The 21,322-nt window shown below is 44.2% G+C and overlaps 1 protein-coding gene across 3 annotated transcripts; it reads left to right on the top strand.

The window, feature by feature from the left end:
- Positions 1–4,097: 4,097 nt before the first annotated feature.
- Positions 4,098–20,145, top strand: ZNF365 (zinc finger protein 365). 3 transcript variants are annotated; one of them, XM_054983272.1, is made up of 5 exons: positions 4,098–4,177; positions 7,077–7,820; positions 13,066–13,246; positions 17,833–17,870; positions 18,002–20,145. In XM_054983272.1, exons 2-5 carry the CDS (start codon positions 7,090–7,092, stop codon positions 18,249–18,251), a joined length of 1,200 nt encoding a protein of 399 aa, XP_054839247.1. In that variant the 5' UTR covers positions 4,098–4,177; positions 7,077–7,089; the 3' UTR covers positions 18,252–20,145. The 3 variants fall into 3 exon arrangements, with proteins under 3 accessions (XP_054839247.1, XP_054839248.1, XP_054839246.1); XM_054983273.1 differs by lacking the exon at positions 4,098–4,177 and adding an exon at positions 4,268–4,372 and having other exon boundaries at positions 18,005–20,145; XM_054983271.1 differs by lacking the exon at positions 4,098–4,177 and adding an exon at positions 4,268–4,372.
- Positions 20,146–21,322: the final 1,177 nt, after the last annotated feature.

Genomic DNA, 21,322 nt, shown 5'->3' with positions numbered 1-21,322 from the left:
GCTTTCCCCTCGCCTGTATGTCTGGGGAGGGGTGTGGCCATTGACTGGTGTGAGTGGGGTTGTCAGGGGAACAGCAGGTGGGCGCTCCTGGCAGCGGCCACACCTCACCTTGTCGTGCTTGGGCGCTGGTGAGATTCTCCTGCAAAAGTCCATAGGGAGCTGTGGAGCAGTGCCCCATTTACATCGACACTCGAGCGACGCTGCATCGGGGCATAGGACTGAGCTGCCAGTTTCTTCAACAATGACTAAAGCCCCTATAGAAGACTACAAATCATCTATGACCCACCTTCTCAAAACAAAAACTATTAATCAAGACTAACCAAAGGCAAAAGATTTTGCATAGCTTTTGTCTCTTGATTTTGCTATAACCAGTATAGCCACCTATATTTCTTGTCTTCTAAGGTCAAGCTATCAAAAGTGTAGATGAATGATCGCAAAGAGAGCTGAATGTCAGAAACTTCTAGAGACCAACTTCTGAAACAAGCTTTTCATTGATATGGTTGAGTGTTTTCAGTGAGAAAAGCCAGTTTGGTGTAGTGGTTATGAGCGCAGGACTCTAATCTGGAGAGCCGGGTTTGATTCCCCACTCCTCTACTTGAAGCCAGCAGGGTGACCTTGGGCTAGTCACGGTTCTCTGGAGCTCTCTCAGCCTCAACCACCTCACAGGGTTTTTTGTTGTTGTGGGGATAATGATAACATACTTTGTAAACCGCTCTGAGTGGGCATTAAGTTGTCCTGAAGGGCAGTATATAAATCGAATATTGTTATTATTATATATTATTATATATAAAATATCTATTCAAGTCAGCAAATACCAAACATATTTAAAATGTACATTACAATACTTATTAAAAAAGGAATATCTCTACTTATTAAAATCTTTTGATACCTGAAATCTGGCAACTAGATACAATGTACCTTATCTATGAAGATCTATATTTATGAATCCTTGGAGTTTCGATATTTAAATTTTGTCCTCCAGTCCATGTTGAATGTAATTTTTGGTTTATTTTAATGATTAAAAAAATAATTTAGGAATCTCTCATTGCAAAGCCTATAATTAAAATCCCATTCTTCTATTCTCTCCTCCTTCATATTTCTCTGTCAAATCAAAGAGAGGCAGCACCACACAGATGGACTGATTCTACTCCAGGTTTAAGGGGGGCTCACCATAGCTTCCTATTCCTAGGATTAGAGGAAGTTCTAAGATCCAAGCCTTTGATGTAGTTTCCTGATGAATCATTTAGTGGGATAGCCTTAAACATTTCAAAGGTATTTTTTCTCAGCTTCTTCCTGTTTTCCAGGAACTTACTTATGCAAGAGATAATGTAACACTGATAAAACTTTCCAGCAATGATTTCGAAGCAACTACTCCATGTTATTCACCTGCTTCACTACCATGTTAATACCATAATCTTGAATTCCGCTATAGACCTTAGATTGCTTGATTCTGGACTTATATCACTGACCAAGAATAAGCACTATGAGGATTTTACTACTGAGATGCTACCTGGAGAAATAGGATTTGGTAACCATGCTCTTCCATGCTTGGCTATTGAGCCGCTCTGTGTGTCCCTTGAAGAATTATCATTTTAATAGTTTTAGTCCACACACCCCCTTAAAAAAACCAAGATCCAAAGCAGGGTACAGCAATAAGTTAAAATATCAGACAAACTCACAATAATAAATGCACAATACAAAAAAAAAGCCCACCAAACAAGTTAATAGCTAATCAATCAGCATAACATATAAAAACCCTCATAACTTGCTACTGGAAAATTCAGCATGGGCTCATTATGGAAGACAGTCCTTGGCCTGTGGTCATAATTTTGCCCCTTCTTTTGGTCATGTGATTCTGACATCACATGACTTCCTATCACATTCTTACACCTCAGTTGGACCCAAGTCTGGAAAGCTTGAAGACCATCAGTGTCAGCTAGCACTATCTCATTCTTACCTGGGTTGAACTTTGAATACATGGTCTTTATCTAGTAGACATTTAGAAGCCTTATTTAGAAGCTGCAGCTGATGCAGAATACGGCTGCCTACTTTGTGATGGACGTAAGGGACAGGAGTTGTTACACTGTCAGCGGTGCGGAGGGCAATCTAAACTCCCCTCTGTCTGGAGATCAGGGGGCGGGGCCACCAGCCATGTGACCATTTTCGCCGAGGGCAACCCACTGTGTTCCACCACCTCTTTTCCTAGAAAAAAAGCCCTGTGTATATGTGTGAGAGAGCTTGCACTGCAGAAAGGGGTTCCACCAGGAGCTGCCTGTCCTGTGGCCAACAAACCCTGGAGCCAGCCTTGCGAGAGTCACAGCAGGCCTCACTCCATGCACTGCCATTTTATTGACAAATATTTACTGCTCAGCCTCTGGAAGTGAGGGAAGGAATACATGGGAGGTGTCCACTAGCCATCTGCCATACAGAACAAACTCCCCGGTTGGTAGGCTTGATACTTTGCCCAAAGGGGCTTCATTTGGAGGCTGGGGGCAGGGAGGAGTAACATGTATCTGTAATTTCTTTTCTGGCATTTAACTGTACGTATTTATAGAGGTAAGATTTATTGCATTAAGTTAGACTGAGGTATGTCTTGACCAGGATGGCCACCAAATCATGGATGCGTCCGGTAAAGGGAAGCCCTAACACAAGCTGTCCTGAGTGAGATCTTATGGCAAACTAAGGGTCAAGGCATAAACATGTCAGGGAAAAGATGACTTTCATTGCCAAAGATGGGTTGAAGAGGTCAGCAAATCGGTAGCACCTCCCTGCACAATATTCCATCTGTCTAGCATCCGTGTCTAGCTTTCCCCCTCAAAACCCAGTTTTATGGGGGTTCTGGAAATATATAAATTCTGAAGTAAATCTCTAGCGTGTGCTTTTGAATGCTTAAGTTGTCATCCTTCAAACAGGTTCTCTTGAATAGCATAAAGTGTTGCAATAAATAAATAAATAATAATATTGCCCGAATGTCTTCAGTTTTTTCATGTGTACAAAATGTTTCATAATTCCTAGCCCTTCGATTGTCACAACAATCTTGTAAGCTTGTTGCAAGGAACCCTGCAAGGAACAAGTAGAGAGGGTAGGGAGTGGAATCTCATGCTCCCAAATCCTTGAATATCTGCATAAAGCCTATACATAATCGTCCAGGCACACCTGACACAGCAGAACATGTTCTTTTGCACTGGCAAGAACATTTGGAAAATCCCAATATATTGTCCCAATATATTGTCCCAATCCTGTCCAAGTGTCCAGGCCAATCTGACAATTTCTGTACTTCTCTTCTGTCTACTGATCTCTTTTATAAAACAACCCTTAAGGGGGCACCATTTTGCCCCTTGGCATGCGCAACAAGGAAGCACTTGGGCCAGAATTTTTATCATTTCTTCATTTAACAGTGATACAAATCCCTCAGAGAATGTATTATTCTTTTCCTTATTATTTTTAATTTATTGTTGACTTGTTTGTAGCCTGTCGCTGATTGAGGATCATGAGCCACAGCTCACTTCTTCAGATACAACTACAATGTGAGTCCATCTGTCCTTATATCTTGGAGAGTGATTACAGAAGCTGAATGACAATAGCCAGTGAATGACAAAAGCCGGCGTGATTGGATAGGGTGGGGTATGCAGAAGGGTAGTGGGTGTGGAGAAATTAGCACTGGTGATGAGACAGGAAGTCAACATCTCGATTCAGTCCAGGGTAGTGCAGGCAGAGATGAAAGGGCTCCTGAGCCAGCACAGAGTGCCTTTCCCTAGACAAAAAAAATCCCTGCAGCGGCACCGTTACAGGCTTTTGCAGCCCTGCCATCCTTTTCCCTAGAAAATTACGCCCTGATCCTCCCCCCCCCGCGCCGCCGCGCCCACTAGGCCCTACTGCCCCGCTCCTCCTCCTCCTTTCCCTTCACTCCAAACGCGTTTGCATGCCCCTTGCTTCCTCGGGGAGCTTTCCAGATCCTTTGGCCTGCAGCGCGGCTCCCTCCCGGCTGCCACCCCGGCAGAATCCTCCGCTCCGTCCCGCGCCCCCTCCCTGCGCTGCGGGGGGCCGGAGAGCGGCCGGGGGGGGGCGTGAGCGGGCGTGACTGCGCCGGGCCCGCCGTGATTTACGGCTCTGCTGAAAACGGCTGCTCCCCCCACCCCTCCCCGCAGCAGCACCAGCACCGCCAGCAACAAGTCAGGTAAGGCGTCGCGCTCTGCGCCACAGCCGGGACCGGCGACCGGGCCGGAGATGCGCGGGGGGAGCCGGGCGGGAGCGGGGCCAGCCGGGCGCTCGGGCGGCTCTCCCGCCAGCAGCCAGGAAGCAAGCCGCAGCCGCCACGTCCTGGCAGAGCCGGCGGCCGGGGCTTGGAGCGAGCCCGGGGCGCCGTGGACAGGTTCGTCCCCTTGCCGACATCTGCGCGGGGCCTCCGCCGAGGCGCCCCTCCCCGCCCGCATCCTTTTTGATCTTGAAGGGGCGGGGAGGGGGGCAGACTTTGCACATCTTTTCTCCCCCCGCCAGGCTCCTGTTCACCTTGCCGCCCTCCGCCCCCTGGTTGGAGTTGGTCTCCCAGCGGCTGCGGGGAAGGAGGGGAGCAGGCGGCGTATCTCCCTGCCCCCGGCCCAACTTGTCGAATAGAAGCCCTTCTTCTTGACCCGGATCTGTCAGCGAGGGGAAATCCCTGGTAGAAGCCTGATTGATTTGGCTGTACAGTTTTTAGGCATATTTTTTCACCAAGTCATTCAGATGTGCACTGAAGGGCACCTGGGTATTTTTAGGAACTTGATCAAGACTGCAGTTATGGGTATTACCTTTATCGATCAGGTTTCAGACTCGGCTACCTGACAAACCCTCCCCAAGTGGACTGGTGGTAAGATTTTGAGGATGTGAGCTTGAAACCTGAAGGAGAGGGCAGTTTTCAGAATTTCAGTTTGGCTTTATTTGCATGGGCCACATTGCTTGGGATAGACAGACAGATGCGATAGATAAATAAGATAGGTTACTAAAGCTAAGTTGGTTGCAACCTTGTCAGTACTTTGGAACATCACATAAGCTGTACATGTGAAGCTGCCTTGTACCAAGTCAGGACCATTGGTCTATCTGTACACACACCACACAGACATATACCTGAGATATCTGAAGAAGAGATATCTGATGCAGAGAGATCTGCATCTGACGAAGAGAACTGTGATTCTCAAAAGCTTATGCTACAGTAAAGTTGGTTAGTCTTAAAGGTGCTACTGGACTCTTTTCTATTTTTGCTACTAACTCGGCTAACTCCTCTGCATCTATGTATACCCGAGATATATTTGCAAACATACAAACAACCGGGCAAAAGGCACAACCTGAAAATTTAAAACTTTGCACTCCTGTTTATTTCCCTGGGAAAGCTGGAACGTATTCTTAACTTTCTCACTGCGGTCAGTGGGACTTTGAAAGTGCTTAACTTTGGCTCAGTCCCTGAACTCCCAAACATGTTAACCACAAGAGTTCTAGGAATGCATGCCACCCAGACTGAGCTGTCTAGCAAGAAGTTACTATTATTATGTAACCTGTTTTACCTTTCTGAGGCTCAGGCTAACAATAAAGCAACTTTCAGATCCTTAAATAGCATCAAAGCTGCAGGATCTTGATAATTTCCTATTCTGCTCTCAGCAGCAGGCAGGGGCTCTGTCTCAGTGGTACACAGCTGCGTGGGCTTGGTATGCAGAAGGTCCTAGGTTCAGTCCCTGGCATCTCCATTTTTTTTTAAGGCCCAGGTTATTAGGTGATGAGACCCCAGAGAGCTGCTGCCCGTCAGAATGGACAAGGTTGACCTTGATAGACCAATGGTCCCTTTTCAGTACAAGGCAGCTTCATATGCTCAGCTTATGTGATGCTCCGTCCAGAGTATTGTCAAGGTTGCAACCAGCTCAAGTTTAGAAATATGTATTCAGTTCCAACAGAGTGCTTGTAACTGATTGATTTGGAAAATGTGTATGCCCCTTGTCCTGAGACCTGTTTGAGGCAGCTAACAAAGTAGAAACAATAAAATAATAAAAAGAAACATAAAGATGATCAAAATTAAAGCATCAGGAGCCTGCCAGGGTACAGCACAAAAATAATATTCAGTGACTTAAAATGATATCCATGAGATATGGTTCCTTTCTGTTCATTATTTATATTTATAGTCCACCTTTTTCACTAGGACTCAAGGCAAATTACACAGAGTAAGTCAGTACAGTTGTCAGGATGGGACATTCAATAATGCAATAGGATTTGAATTGTGGAAATCTGGAACAAACCAGAAATATGAAAACTGTCATGAAGTAAAGCATGAATGACACATTAAACGATGCAAAAAATTACATAGTAGGATCCTACTTACAACAACAGGCAGTACTAGCTATACATTAAGAGAGTTTCAGGTGCGTAGCAGAGTGGGTTTGCAGTTGAAGAGCAAAATTTGGTTCTAATAGGGTGGACTTTAAAGTGCAGTTGGAACCAGATCTAGCTATACATAGGTCACAGTCCCTAAACTTTTACCCAAGTAGCTTTCCTAACCATGCTGTAGAGAATCACCCTTTTATCTGTGTAAAAAAGCCCTCTTGTGAAATTCAGTTTTGCATAGTTTACGGAGTAGTGTCTGTTAAAAGCCTGAACAAAGGAGTAATGTTTTGACTTGCTGCCTAAAGAGAGGGGCCAAGTGAGTTTCAAGGGGTGGGCATTCCAAAGGTTAAGTGCCACCACTGAAAAAGCCCCATCTGGCTGGTATTCATTTCTCTTCTGTAGGCAGGGGCACAGAAACCAGGGCTTGGGGAAAGAATCTTAATTAGTGGGCTAGAAAGAACATACTCCCTTCTTAGATAATGTGTAGTGCTACAGAATCTGTCTCCTTCCATTATTATTTCTAAATGTACACACCCTACCACAAATTTTGTGAGTAATATACGTGCTACTGGACTCTTGCTCTTTTCTACTGCTACAGACAGACTGACATGGCTACTCATCTTGATCTAAATTTACACAGAATACACGAAGCTGCCTTATATGAAGTTTTACCAGTGGGCTATATAGCTCAGTGTTATCTTTCCTGATTGGTGGCATTCCCTTTCTTCTAGGATTTGGAAAGTAATGCAACAGAACACTTTTGAAGAAAGCAGATACCCCTGGCAGGAATCGTTTGAAAATGTCAGTGCCTGCATGCCCTTCCGTTGCCCACGATGTGGGGACCACACCAGATTCCGGACCTTGTCGTCCCTGAGAGCTCACCTCGAATATAACCACAGCTATGAAGAAAGAAGCCTCCTAGCAAAATGCAATCTCTTTTCTTCCTTCAAAGATGTAGACCTGATCTCTGCTTCCGAGCCCCTGACGCAAGGCATGCTTGGGGACAGCGCCAGTATCATGAAACCAAAGCCCCCCTACCTAAGCTTCTGCGATGCAGCCCACGAAAACACAAAGAACAGGAAGCCGTTGGAAGTGGAGGCAGAGCAACCCGCATCATTTGGGACAAATTACAGGATGGGTGATTCCAACGACGAGCTCCTTTCAAAACCGAGTCTGGCAACCATTGACTCCAAAGCTTCGTTTGAGGCCCATGTGAGAGAGAAATTCAACCGAATGGTGGAAGCGGTGGATAAAACGATCGAGAAGCGGATCGACAAGCTTACCAAAGAGTTGGCTCAAAAGACTGCCGAATTGCTGGAGGTTCGAGCGGCCTTTGTGCAGCTTTCTCAGAAGAAACAAGAAGTGCAGAGGCGTGAGCGGGCGCTGAACAGACAGGTGGATGTCGCAGTGGAAATGATTGCAGTGCTGAAACAACGCCTCACGGAGTCTGAGGAAGAGCTCCACAGAAAGGAAGAGTAAGTAGAAGGCTGGACCCTGTGGCAAAACAGTGGCAAAGATCCTACCTTTGGTCCTCCAATCTAAGGAGCCTTCCTCCAACTTAAGGTGCTGTTTCATTGGAGGAAGAGCCAGGTAAGTTGGAGGAAAGCTCCTTAGGCTGAAAGAAGGCTTCTGACTTTGCCCAGTCGAAGGATAAGATACATGCTGGTGTGGGGTTTGGGGGGGGGGGCGGGTTGGTGTGTACAAGAAGATATGGCTATAAAAACATTCCAGGTCATGAGTGCTCAACCAGGTGCTGCAGGTAGCATAGGCAGCAGGAGACTGCAGCATTCTTGGAGCAAGAAGGCCTGTGAGCCTGGGTTTGGAATAGACTCAAGCCTGACTTTTTACTTGATTTTCCAGCTCATTGGACAAGATGGCAGTTTTTGGCTCATGAGTCAAGTTTCAAGTTCTCATACCTGGTTCTCCCCTCTCCATTTTTATTCTCAAATGACCCTGTGAGGTAGGTTAGGCTGAGATAAAATGAATGGCTAAAGTCACTCAGTGTGTTTCATGGCACATGGAGATTTGCAGCTAAACTCTCAGGTCCTAGTACAACTCTCTAACCACTACACCTCTCCAGGTTTAGAGGCACTGCTTCTAGAGGAAAGTGCGACTCTCTGAATAAAGATGTCTCATAGGGACTAAAAAGTCAGCACAGCTGCTCATAAGCAGATCTACTGGGAAGCAAGCCCCATTGAACTTCAAAGTAGTTGGGGTCAAGATTAGGCTATAGAGGTGGCAAGAGGGTATGGCTAGTATCCTCATACTGGCATTGGCATCAGATACTTGCCTCAACATTGGCATATCAGTGGTTGCTCCAGGTACCTGTATACAACCCTGATAAAAGCAGGAAGTAGTGATAAAAGGAGTAATGGCCTTTGATGCTGCCTGGCGCACAACTCCGCAGAGATTTTTTGTTTCTTATCTCTAGTAGTCATTTGTGGCACATCAATGGCCTGCACAACGTCCTCTCTGCCAACGAACAAATGCTTTCCTTTCTTGATCACCTGGAGGCAATTTCTAGTGCTCGCAGACAACTGGGCAAGGAGATGTTTACAAATGCACAACTTCCAAAGGATCTTAGGAAAAGCCCATGTGTCTCCTTGGTGGAGTGTTGCTGACCTATTTTTAAGTAGAGTTGCATCTGACGAAGAGAACTGTGGTTCTCGAAAGCTTATGCTACAGTAAAGTTGGTTAGTCTTAAAGGTGCTACTGGACTCTTTTCTATTTTGCTACTACAGACTAACACGGCTAATTCCCCTGGATCTATATAGAGAAGGAAGCTCTTTTGGACATTTCCAATCGTGATGTTTCATTTTAACTGCCCATTACTTATGCAGTGCCATTTAAAACAGAATTACATTTTTTAGGTGGATTCAAATGATGTCTTTTGTTCTGCTGTACTATGATATGCTTCTTAATCGCCCTGTGTGGCAAGATCCGTGGGGCAATAGCTGGCTGAATCTTCCAGCAAAGCATCCAGCTTCAAACCCACTGCTGCACTCTAATTTTTACGTTCATAATAGTTTGCCATCTTGTGGCTCAGGCAGAGAGTGTGGCAAGTGGGCTAGTTTTGAATGGACTAATAGAGCTGATGTGTTTTAATACTGGCATTTTCAGAACCCAAGGAAGTCCGAGTGTTTCTCTTCTCAGGTAACACTGCAGAGACATAAAGCGAGCAAACTGTGTACTATGAATACTGCGTATTCCCTTTGGCATTTGTTAGCCTATCTTTCACTTGCCAAGCATCGTGCCAACGCTTGGAGGCAAAAATCCATGGAGAATCCAAGCTTTATTAGTAAGGGTTTGTTGTGCACATATGATATCCCAGAATGCACTGCATACTCAAGTGGAGCCAAGCTCTAGTTCTGCTACTGGCTCAAGAGGCAAAAAAGAGGAAAATGAATCCAGTGTCTTAAGAAATCATGTATAAAAATAAAAATCAAGGGAGCAGGGAGCAGCATCATATATGTGTCCCTCTGGGTTAAATTAAGGGACGTGTCTGTGCTTTGAGGAGCTTGCAATCCAAAGCACAACAAGAAAGAAAAATGCAGGGAAAGGGGGGGAAAGATGGCTGTGCAAAACCGAGGCCATCTTACTTTGGTCACATCATGAGAAGGCAAGACTCCCTGGAAAAGTCAATAATGCTAAGAAAAGTTGGAAGTCAGTAGGAAAAGAGGAAGACCCAAAATGAGACGGCTTGACTCGATAAAGGAAGTCACATCCTTAGTTCGCAAGATCTGAGCAAGTCTGTTAATGATGGGATGTTTTGGAGGTGTTTCATTCATAGGGTTGCCATAAGTCACAAGTAACTTGACGGCACGTAACACACACACACATAGAGCTTAGACCAAAACAATCCATCTGTACATATTATCAGTGAAAAAGCCCCATACTGTTCAAGTTAGTCATGTCCTACTAAAAGCAGTGTGGAGGGGGGAAGTTAATTAGGACTAACAAGTCCTGTTGCTCTTAATGAGCTTTATGACTAGCTTCAGTTGCAATGGGACTAACACTTACTGAATCCTGAAGTAAATGAAATACCTGGGTGAAGTTAAGAAGGTTCCTGATTTGAAGGTTGCTTAGATGGAATCATATCCATCTAAGATCAGTACCTGGATGCCTTGTGTTCAATTTTTTTGTTTTTATATAGCCCTGTGATAAAGCACATGCTTTGCATGCATATAAGGCCATGTTCAATCCCTGTCATCTTCAGTTAAAAGAACAGGTGAGGAGCTAGAAGATTGGAGGCAGGCAAATGTTGTCCCCACCTTCAAGAAGGAGAAAAAGAAGGATCCCTGTAACTATTGACCTGTCAGCTTGACGTCCATACCTGGAAAGATTTTGGAACACATCATTAAATAGTTAGTCCTGGAGAATTTAGAAAAGACAGCTTTGATTACTAAGAGCCAGCATGGGTTCTTCAAGAACAAGTCATGTCAGATGAACCTTATCCCCTTTTTTGAGAGAGTTTCTACTTTGGTGGATTAGGGGAATGCTGCGAACATAGTTTATCTCAATTTCAGTAAGGCTTTTGATAAGGTTCCACATGATATTCTTCTTGACAAGTTGGTAAAATGTGGCTTGGATCCTACTGCTGTTAGGTGGATTTGTAACTGGCTGACAGATGTGCACTCAAAGAGTGCCTGTAAATGGTTCCTCATCCTCTTGGAGAGGAATGACAAGTGGAATGCCTCAGGAATCTGTCCTGGGCCCTTTGTTGTTCAATATTTTTATGAATGACTTGGATGAAGGAATAGAGGGGATTCTCATTAAATTTGCAGATGATATTAAATTGGGAAGGGTTGCAAATACAGTAGAAGACAGAGTCAAGATTCACCCCCAAACTAATAGAATGCCAAAACTAATAAAATGAATTTCAACAGAGATAAATGTAAAGTTCTGCATTTAGGTAGGAAAAATCAAAGGCACACTTATAGGATGGGGGGAGACTTGTCTTGGCAGTAGTACACATTAAAAAGATCTAGGGGTCTTAGTAGATCATACACTGAACATGAGTCAGCAATGTGGTACAGTAGCTAGAAAGGCAAGTGCAATTTTAGGCTGCATCAACAGCAGTATAGTGTCCAGTTCACGCAAAGTGATGGCATCTCTTTATTCTGTTCTTGTTAGGCCTCACTTAGAGTACTATGTTCAGTTTGGGGCACCACAGTTTAAGAAGGATTTGACAAGCTAGAACGTGTGTTGTCCAAAGGGGGCAAGAAAGATGGTGGGGGGTCTGGAGATCAAGTCCTGCGAGGAAAGGTAGAAGGACCTGCATATGTTTAGCCTGGTGAGGAGGTGACTGAGAGGCGATATGATAACCCTCTTTGAGTATTTGAAAGGATGTCACATCAAGGATGGAGCAGCGTTGTTCTCTGTTGCCCCAGAGGGTCGGACCAGAAACAAGATTAAAATTAAAGCAAAAGAGTTTTTGGCTAAACATTAGGAAAAACTTCCTGACAGAGTGGTTCCTCAGAGGAACAGGCTTCCTTGGGAGGTGGTGGGCTTTCCTTCCTTGGAGGTATTTAAGAAGAGGCTAGATGGCCACTTGACAGCAGTGGTGATTCTCTGACTCAATATGAACATATGCAGATCGGGAAAGAGGAGGCATGAAGGGATGAGCCGGTCGGTGCTAAGCTCTCATGGCCCTTTCTCGGGGTAATGCTGATCACCACTTGGGGGTAGGAAGGAATTTTCTTTCAGGCCAGATTGGCCAAGTATCCTGGAAGTTTCACTGAGACCCCATTCAGTGAGAACTAAGTCCTTAGGGTTAGATTTAATTCCTGCTTGCTGTGTACCACATTTTAGAAAATCTACCTGGTAGAGAAATCTAGGATACTGAGATTTTATCGAAAGTACAGGTTGGGAAGTATAGAACAGTTCTGCTGGTGTTGGAAAGCATTGCAAGTGGGGGAAGGGGGCTGGCTAAAAATCATGCCCCCCCCGCCATTTGCCCACCAAAGTCTTGAATACCCCTCCGGTTTCTGTATTGCTCTTGGGGGGATATATGACCCTCTATTAAGAATCACTTGACTGCTCTGCTTTATTAAATATTTTCTCATTGCAGCAACTTTTATTTGGTTCAATTTTCGCTAATGATGTTTGTGCTCTAAATAACTCTAGGATTTAATCATAACATTCTTTGAAATAATCTTTCTTTTAAAAGTCAAACACTCCAGTAGATGAGAATGCCACTGTCCTATTAAGGAGACTTCAAATGCACAGTTAGGCATTCATGTGCTATTGAATTCATCCAGTTTCAGGCAGACAAGCTGTCGCGCTTTCTCTCTCTGCTGCAAAAAAAGTCTACTTCTCTGCACTCTTGGTTACATAAGGATAATATCAAAAGCTTTTAGTATACAATAGGGGCTGGGGTAAGTATGACAGAGAGAGAGAGAGAGAGAGAGAGAGAGAGAGAGAGAAATTCTTTATATCATCTAGAATGACCATGGTTTGATTTCTATTTCTAGAAACCTATACATGATCAAGGACAGGAAAGAAATGGCAACGTTGTGATATAGTTACGTAAATGGTGTCCTGGAAGGATGAAGATTGCAGCCCAGCACCTTAGCATCTGTAGGAAGGGCACAAGGATGTCACTGAATGATAAGCTAGCATACGCTCCTTCCTGCCGTTTCTTATGAGGAATAGGGAAACACTGCTATGCAGCAGCAATTCCAGTGGGGCTGCCTTATTATCATTATTTTTTCATTGCAGAGAAGTAGTTACATTTAATCACTTCCTAGAGGAAGCTGCCGAAAAGGAGGTCCGCGGCAAAGCAAGGCTCCAGCACTTCATTGAGAATCTGCTGCAGCGAGTTGATCTGGCAGAAAAGCAGCTGGAGTATTACCAGAATCAGCAGATCATGGCCAATTATAGTGATGTCAATGAACACGTGGTAAGCAGAAAACAGTTGATCCCCTTTTGTTACCTTGTATGGCACAGCTCCAGGGAAGAAGCAGGGGAATTTGTATGGGAATATATGCATGCAAGATGAGTAAGCAGTTTGTCCAGTGCAGTGATAGGGTTTTTTGAAAAAATGACAGAACAGCTCTATGTTTCTTTCAACCCACGTTTTATTTTTATGCTAAGCATTTGTTCTACATAAGTAGCAGCTAGGATATGACCTGTGCTGGTTAACATAACAATAGAGGCACTTGAAATCTTATATACTAATAGTGAAGTGGCCCTGATCTATGGATACTTAAATCTGGAGACTGGAGCCATGAAAGGTCAAGACAGATCTTCCTATACTCCTGAAAAATGTCCCAGGTTTGCAGAAAAATCTGAAATCAAAAAATACATTGAGGGGTTAAACCCTCCCCCCCAAATGATTAAAGGAACTCCTGTAGCTTTAACCAGAGGCCCTTGGTGTCTGTTGCTAGGCAACCAAGTAACTGTTTGGTCAGTATTCCAGGTTTGGTTTCTGTCAGGAAAAGACAGGGGGAGGGGGCAGGGCCCTTTCCAGGGCTGTTTTGGCCTTTCAGGGAGGACTCATTGGTACCAGGCCCAGAAACAGCCACCACATGACTTGATGCCACATAACTTGCATGCCTCACTCAGGCCTGGTTGCTTGCTGCTGTTCAGCAGCAACCTCCCCCCACAAATGGCAGTGTAGTGTAAAGTTTCAGAGTAGGATGTGGAAGATGCAGGTTCCACTTATTGTAGGAGCATGTAGGAATCAACTGTTGTTGGCCCACTGTTTGCCTGTTTGAAATGTTAGATGACCTTTTTAAAAGAAACAGATAAAGAAATTTGATAACCGTCAGGCTATGGATGACAGGCTATGACAGATAGATCCCTGTACCATTGCAACAAGAAATCCAGGCTCTTGGTTAAATGGCTTTATTCAGAAATCAGATCATTTCCATAGATATGTTCATAGGATTACTCAGAAGCAAGGTAAGCATCTAAGCAGTAAGAGCAAGTTGACAGGAATAGTAACGTGGGAAAATCCTTCCTCTTAACATACACGTTTGCTCCTTCCCCCTCCCAACAGTTGGCACGAACTTGTCCTGAGAACGTCTTGCATATTTGTACTATCAAGTCGAGTCACTGAGAAAGCAAGTGATCAAAGTTGAGACATGGGAGTGAGCAGTATACAAGGTCAAAAGCACTGAAAGTTTCTACGGTCCATTAGATAAGGCACCTGCAATAAGCCTGTGAAAGAAACAGTTATGGCATTGGCAATATGACATCCAGTTACAGCATGAAACATTGGTTCAGAACAACAGGTCAGCATTAGCATTGCTGACAACAGCATCAGCATTGGCATGGATGGGGCTCAGACATGACAGTGTGTTTGTGTGTCTGTCTGTGTCCGCATTGGTAGTCACATTGATTCAAATGAGCCTTGACTGCTAATTTGTTCAAGTATCAAATAAAAAGCTTGTCGGTGATAAATGCCATGAAAACTGATAAGAAAGGTGAGATCATTTATTGAGCCACTTCTAAAAGATATGCTGGGAAATTAAAATGCATTGTCTTGTAGGCAGAGAGCCGATGGTTCAACAGAGACCACAGGTAGCAACTGTTTGCAATCTCCTAGTGGTCAGATTGAATTTTAGTGCAAATTTTGAGTATAGGCAAGGCTGTGTATGTGCCACAATTCCACAGAAGCACAAGAAAAACCCCAAAGCAGATAAAATGGTTCTGAGTAGCTTCCTGGGAATTTCCTTTTGCATATAAAAACAATTGCATAGGCACATGTTTCTCACCTGTATGTGTGGGAAGATATGCTTGAAAGTATGTAGGCAATACCTGATGAATCTCTGAACGCAGAGGGATTGATTGTAAGACCCTTTGTATCTTGGGCGGAATGTCACTCTTTGATTCCTCCTGTGACCGGCAAAACTAATAAAAGTTATGCAAAACAATAAAAAGCATGTAGAATAAGAAGGTGACTCATGAGGACGTGGAGGGTCCCTTTCCCCACTGGCCCCTTTCCCCACACTATCTCTGCTCCCCCTGCCCTTATTGAAAAGAGTCCAGTAGCACCTTTAAGACTAACCAATTTTATTGTAGCATAATCTTTTGAGAATCAAGTTCTCTTCGTCAGATGCATGGTACAGAAACTGGTCAAATATAGAAGAGGAGGGGGGGGGAGGGGAGGAGAGAGAAGATGCAGTTTTGCTAGTAAATGTAAACATCTCCTTTTGGTGTGGGGGTAAGTTGGCTTGGGTGAGGCTTCAAAGGATGCATCTGACATCTGGCGTCAGATCCCCATCAGATGCATCTGGCGGGGAGAGCTGTGGTTATCGAAGGCTTATACTACATAGGAATTGGATGGTCTAGCTGTTTTACTGCTGCAAACTAACATGGCAAACTCCTTTGAAGCCTCACCCAAGCCAACTGACCCCCACACCAAAAGGAGATGTTTACATTTACTAGCAAAGGAATGTTTTGGTTGCATCCTCCCTCTCCCCCCCTAACTGCATCTTCTCTCTCCTCCCCTCCTCCCCCCTCCTCTTCTATATTTGACCAGTTTCTGTACCATGCATCTGACGAAGAGAACTTGATTCTCGAAAGCTTATGCTACAATAAAATTGGTTAGTCTTAAAGGTGCTACTGGACTCTTTTTGATTTTGCTACTACAGACTAACACGGCTAACTCCTCTGGATCCCTGCCCTTATTGGCGTCTGCTTTTCCCAGTTTCCCTTGCTTCTACCCAGGCATGTTGGCTTCTGCCTTCCTCCCCTTTGCCAGCCCCCCTTTTCCCTCTCCCCCTTCTACTCTTCCTGGTTGCCACTTTCTCCTCCTGTTCCTTTCTGGTTCTCCTTCTCCATCCCCTTCACAGTACCTGTGGCCTCTCCCCTTTCCCTGCTTTGGATATTTTCCCCAAAGGAGATTAGATAGAACACAATATGGTTTAAAAATGCTAACAGCTTCTGAGATTTCAGTTGCCATTTGGGGTTCCTTAGGCGACGGTTGTCTGGAACTGCCTAGGCAATCCAAACTGGCAGTCAAGATTGCATGATATCTGGGTACTTTAAAATTTTTGAGCTGCATGCTGGGGCCACACACTGCTAATAGTTACATGATTGTGCCAGTATGTGCTGCATTCATCTACGCTGGGGGCAAAATTGCAATGTCTTAGCACAGTGTAACAGGCCTGAGTATATGCTAGGGTTGCCAGGCTGAGCCTGGCAACTGAAAGGAAGGATGGGGGTGGGGACAAGGGGCTGGCAGTGTCGTGGGTGTGATGTCACTTCCAGGAAAACCCAGAAGTGACAGCTGGTAGCTCTAGGAATCGCTGGAAGCTCTAGTTTCTAGCAATTCCTAGAGCTACTCATCATCAATTCTGGGTTTCCCCTGGAAGTGATGTCATAGTACACGCAACACCAACTTTTTTTTAAAAAAGCACTTCTTGGAGTGGCAGCAGGCCATGGCAAGCTCAGGGCAGAGGATCATCTGCCCTGACTAGAGGGACGGCATTCCTAGTATATGCTCCTATCTAAAGTAATGTGCACATATATCAATTCTACTAAATATATTTGCTGAGAAGTTGCCTCCATCAAATAATTTGGAGCCGGGTACTGGAATTTTTCCTCTCTCAGATCTATTCTCAGATCACATAACTGGCCCCAATTACACATTAAGCCGATCTGTGGCAAGTTGTAGGATGTATAAAAGTCTCTGGATGTGAAACCAGTGCAGGTCTGGAAACAGCCAACTGGACCCTGAAAATCAAGAGAATCATTCACACAACAGACCCGGGAAACAACATGTACAAGGAGAGAAGTGGCACCATGGTAGCAAGCTCTACCATCAACCTCTGCATATTAACTGACCAGTGCATGCACGTAAGGCTTTCTCCTCTTGATTAGGAGAATGTGGACAGGTGCCTACAGGTGTATACTTGCATGTTTGTAGGATCTGTGCAAACCTTTGAATGACTATGCATAGGCTGGGGTAAAGTTTGCTGAAGTGATGTCACTTCCCTTCCTCCTCCCCTGTGCACTTTGTTTCTCTGGACTGTTGTGTGAATGACTGTCCTGATTTGAGGGATTTAATCCTGGGGTATTCCTGTACTGTATATTCAATCATGTTCAGCCTCCCTGGATCGTTGCATGAGAAACCTATGGCTGCTGCTGTTGGGAGTAAGGTGTGTGTGTCGGGGGGTGGCACTTAGAACTAGTTAAATAGATATCAACCTTTCAGTAAATTGTTAATTTAGAAAATATATTGATAAAAGAGGATGGGTTGGCTCCAGCAGAAGATTTCTCCCTTCAGAAGAGCTGGGACCATTTTTGCTGATTTTCCCCTCCCACTGCAGACTCTTCCTTCAGGCTATTCCTGGGGCCCCTCTGTTCCCCAGGTGCAGATTGGGGGTAGGTTTTGGGTTGCAGTGAAGGAGGGTGAGAAAGATGCTGTTTGTGAACACAGATCCCTTCCATGTGTGGGAATCCTCTGCTGAATCCAACCCAACCTATTTGTGCTACATGTTTAGATCAATCTGATTAACATGTTCATTTTCTTTCCAGTTTACAGACATCTCATCCAGTAAGAAACCCCGATGCCTGTATGTATGTCATTTCAAAGCCATAATATGTGAAATAACATTTCTGAGTCACTAAAAAGTATGCATCCTTTATCTTCTCTTTAATTTACGAAGCTTGACCAACTCTCCCTTTCCCCCCCCTTTTCCATCAGCAGGCGGGGAAGCCAGCACGCTTTTTATAGCAGCCCTGATGCAAAACCTCACCCTTTTCAGAAGGGAAGACTGCACCTGAAGAAAACCAAGGAGGACAAAACGGGGGCCCATCCAGTTAAACTCTTTTATGAACCTGTTGACTGCTCAAGGGAGCTTTGGAGACCTCTGAAGAAAGGGGAAGCACCAAATGTTGCCCGAAAGGTTAATGCAAAGTCAAAGATCAGTAAAAAAAGCAAACAACTCTATTGAGAATCTATATAGGAATATATTATATATCTATTCTATCTATATATATATAGTGCAAGAACTGGCAGCCCTGGGCTACCACAGATAGATATTAAATCACATCCATTGTCTAATTGCTGTATCTTTCCCTATTCATTTGGGCTACAATGAAATATTTAATAGATAATCATCAATACGTAAATAGAGAAGACTAATTGAACTGCCTCATTTCTAGGACTTTGGTCGTCTACATGAGGTGCTGCTTTATTTTTGCAAAAACGTTATTTAAATTAAATACAACATTTCACTGTGCACACATTCCTGATCTGACAGACATTCGTTTTAAAAGTCTGTTCTGTTGATTTGACTCACGGGAGTTCCTTCCATCGGCACCTTGATGAACGAGTTTTGGGGAGCTTTGGGCTTGGATGGGATTAGAGACTGATCCTGTCATCCTCAATGCACTGAATGCCGAGTGTCTCCTTTTGCTTTCAGGGCAAAACAGCATAGTGGCATTTCTTGACGTACAGTCAGCTGTAAGGGGTTTGTCTCCCCTCTCCCCTGCCACTGCTGCTTCCTCCGATCACCCAGGACAGGCGGTGGGGAGGAACCATTTGACAATGGCAGCCGACAGCAACAGAGAAGCAGATACTGTCATGGTCCCGATCCCGGTGCTGGGAGAAAAACAGATGCCTTTTAAGTTGAGCAAAAGACAGTGTGAGAGCATCAGGGCTGCCTTTTACTCAGAGAGTATAGTGGGAGAAATTCATTCTGTTTTTTCATTCAGCAGCACATTTACTCCTGTGGTACAGACAGCACTACAGTAAAGCACTATAGTAATTATTTCTGTGCCTTGGAGGATCAGCGCAAATGCAGCCATTTATTTTTATTTATATCCCCTTTTTTGAAAAATACCACCCTTTTTCATGGTGCTCAGAATGATATAATGGTGGATTGCCACTTTTTATTCTCCAGTCTTGGGCTGATAAAGAGTGATTGGACCAAAGTTGTTCATTGAGTGTCAGAGCAGAGTGGGGGATTTGAACTCAGGTCTCCTTGTTCCATGACGTAACATTCTATCCAAGGTATGACACTGTATACCTTAGAGGAGAAGTCTTCAACCTTTCCTGACACAAGATTTGCGTTTAACTCCCAGGGGTAGCCTGGGACCTACTGAGCTACAAGCACATAACAGGAAGTTGTATGTCATCACAGTCATGTGACAGGAAGATCAAATGATATACAATGTAGGTTGCAATCTGAACAGTGCCTTGGAGACTTAGTTTTCTAAGTGGGATATAAGGGTAATAAAGATGGTGCCAGAATTCTTCCCTAGTATAGCAGCCCAGATTCGAGGCAGTAACAGAAGTTCCATGTCCGAGGAAGAGCTCTACCTCACCTGTAGCCCATGGATTGGGGCCTGTTTAGCCAAAATAGTCAATGCTCAAAGTCTCATTTTATGATCTGAATGCGGACAGTACATCAGCCTTTCTGAAGCTAGGCAGGCCTGGACATGGGAACATTTGGGAATCCTAGGGAGACAGCCTTGGGCTCGGCGAGGCAGAGGTGTGATAGAATACATTCATTTTTTTGCTTGCATCATCATCATCACTATTATTATTGCACTTGATGGGCAGGATCATCAAGGAGCCTCTTTAAGATAAGTTGGTCTCAGACTTTTTAAGGCTTAAAAAAAAACCTTTTTACTGCACAGAATTGTGCTGAGGGATGCCGGGCCCAACTAACATCCCCAATGCCAAGCAGCCGCTAGAATTCAGTTGAATGCTGCCCAGCACTGAAGGAGCCCCCCCCCCACACACACACACATTCCCTGGCCATACAGCAAATAAGTGGCTGGCTTAGGCAAACTCCATCAATAGCTGCCTCAAGGTGCTTGCTGAGTTTTTTTGTGCCCATCTAATTTTGTAAAATTTGCTATGTTAACTCACATGCTTGATTTTAGAAAAGAGCAAGAGTCCAGTAGTACCAACAAGACTAACAAAATTTGTGGTAGGGTCTGCACTTTCGTGAGTCACAAAACAAGAACTGAGGTCACATCTTTTGTGAGTCACAGCTCACTTCTTCTGAAGAAGCGAGCTGTGACTCACGAAATCTCATGCTCTACCACAAATGTTGTTAGTCTTATAGGTGCTACTGGACTCTTGCTCTTTTTTCTACTGCTACAGACTGACTAACACAGCTACTCATCATGATTTATGCTCGACTTTGATCCTCTGTAACGGGTAGGCAACATAAGGTCCATAGGTTAAGTATGCACCATTTTATTTATTTATTTATTTGTTGTTTGTTTATTTGCTGAATCTAGCATGAGTTGCATATGGCCAAGCTTTTATTGTGTGTTGTGTTTTTTGTGGCATGTTTTTTGTTCATGTTGAGTGCAATGGGACCTCAGTGCCTTGAGGGTCTTGCGTGTGGCATGGTGGGCCAAGACTGCCACCAATAAAATGTTGAGCTATGGAGACTCTGGGACTGGCAATTGTGTTTGTTTTCTCCCAGGTAGCATCAGTATTGGTGTCAGATTTCATGGCAAAAATTGCTCTTGCTTGTTGGCTACAGCCACTCGGTGGCAGTAGGTTTTGACCCTTGTGATAGCTGGCAGGAGAAGGTCTCTAAACTTTTTTGTTTGCCAAGAAAGAACTCTTCATGAAAGAAAGGTATCCTCTCCTATCCAGAATAGGCTACAGAAGATAAAAAGTTTCAGCCAAGGAGCCCTGAATAAAACACTAATGCTTAAAGTTCCATTTCAAAGCCATATTCTGTTTTATGTAACAAACTACAGAACAATCCATAATAAGATGCGCTACCAATGTAACCATTGATTAACCATCTGCCGTTTAATCGGAGATGCATAAAATCCTACTGAAGTATCTGAGAAAATTTTTAGCTGCCTGGGCACTTCCTCCATAATGCTGAAGGCTTCATTGGAATTTTATGCAGCTTCTTTGGGTATCCTTAAAATGGTCTTAACTTCATTCTTGAAAAAAATAGGAAAATTCTTCAAATCCTCAACAAATGGAAATGAAAATATTTCCTGCTAAAGCAGGTAATAAAAATATGCTTGCATGCCCATCAAG

This window comes from Eublepharis macularius, chromosome 6 (genome assembly GCF_028583425.1).
Source record: "Eublepharis macularius isolate TG4126 chromosome 6, MPM_Emac_v1.0, whole genome shotgun sequence".
In the NCBI taxonomy this organism is placed as follows: domain Eukaryota; kingdom Metazoa; phylum Chordata; class Lepidosauria; order Squamata; family Eublepharidae; genus Eublepharis; species Eublepharis macularius.
This window is presented reverse-complemented; position numbering and strand designations above follow the sequence as displayed.

What these genes read in the sequence shown, in the direction of transcription:
- ZNF365 (XM_054983272.1), top strand. Translation starts at nt 7,090, where the DNA reads ATGCAACAGAACACTTTTGAAGAAAGCAGATACCCCTGGCAGGAATCG. An exon ending in GAGCTCCACAGAAAGGAAGA is followed by an intron (nt 7,821 to 13,065) that starts GTAAGTAGAAGG and finishes TTTTCATTGCAG; the next exon opens with AGAAGTAGTTACATTTAATC. An exon ending in AGTAAGAAACCCCGATGCCT is followed by an intron (nt 17,871 to 18,001) that starts GTATGTATGTCA and finishes CTTTTCCATCAG; the next exon opens with CAGGCGGGGAAGCCAGCACG.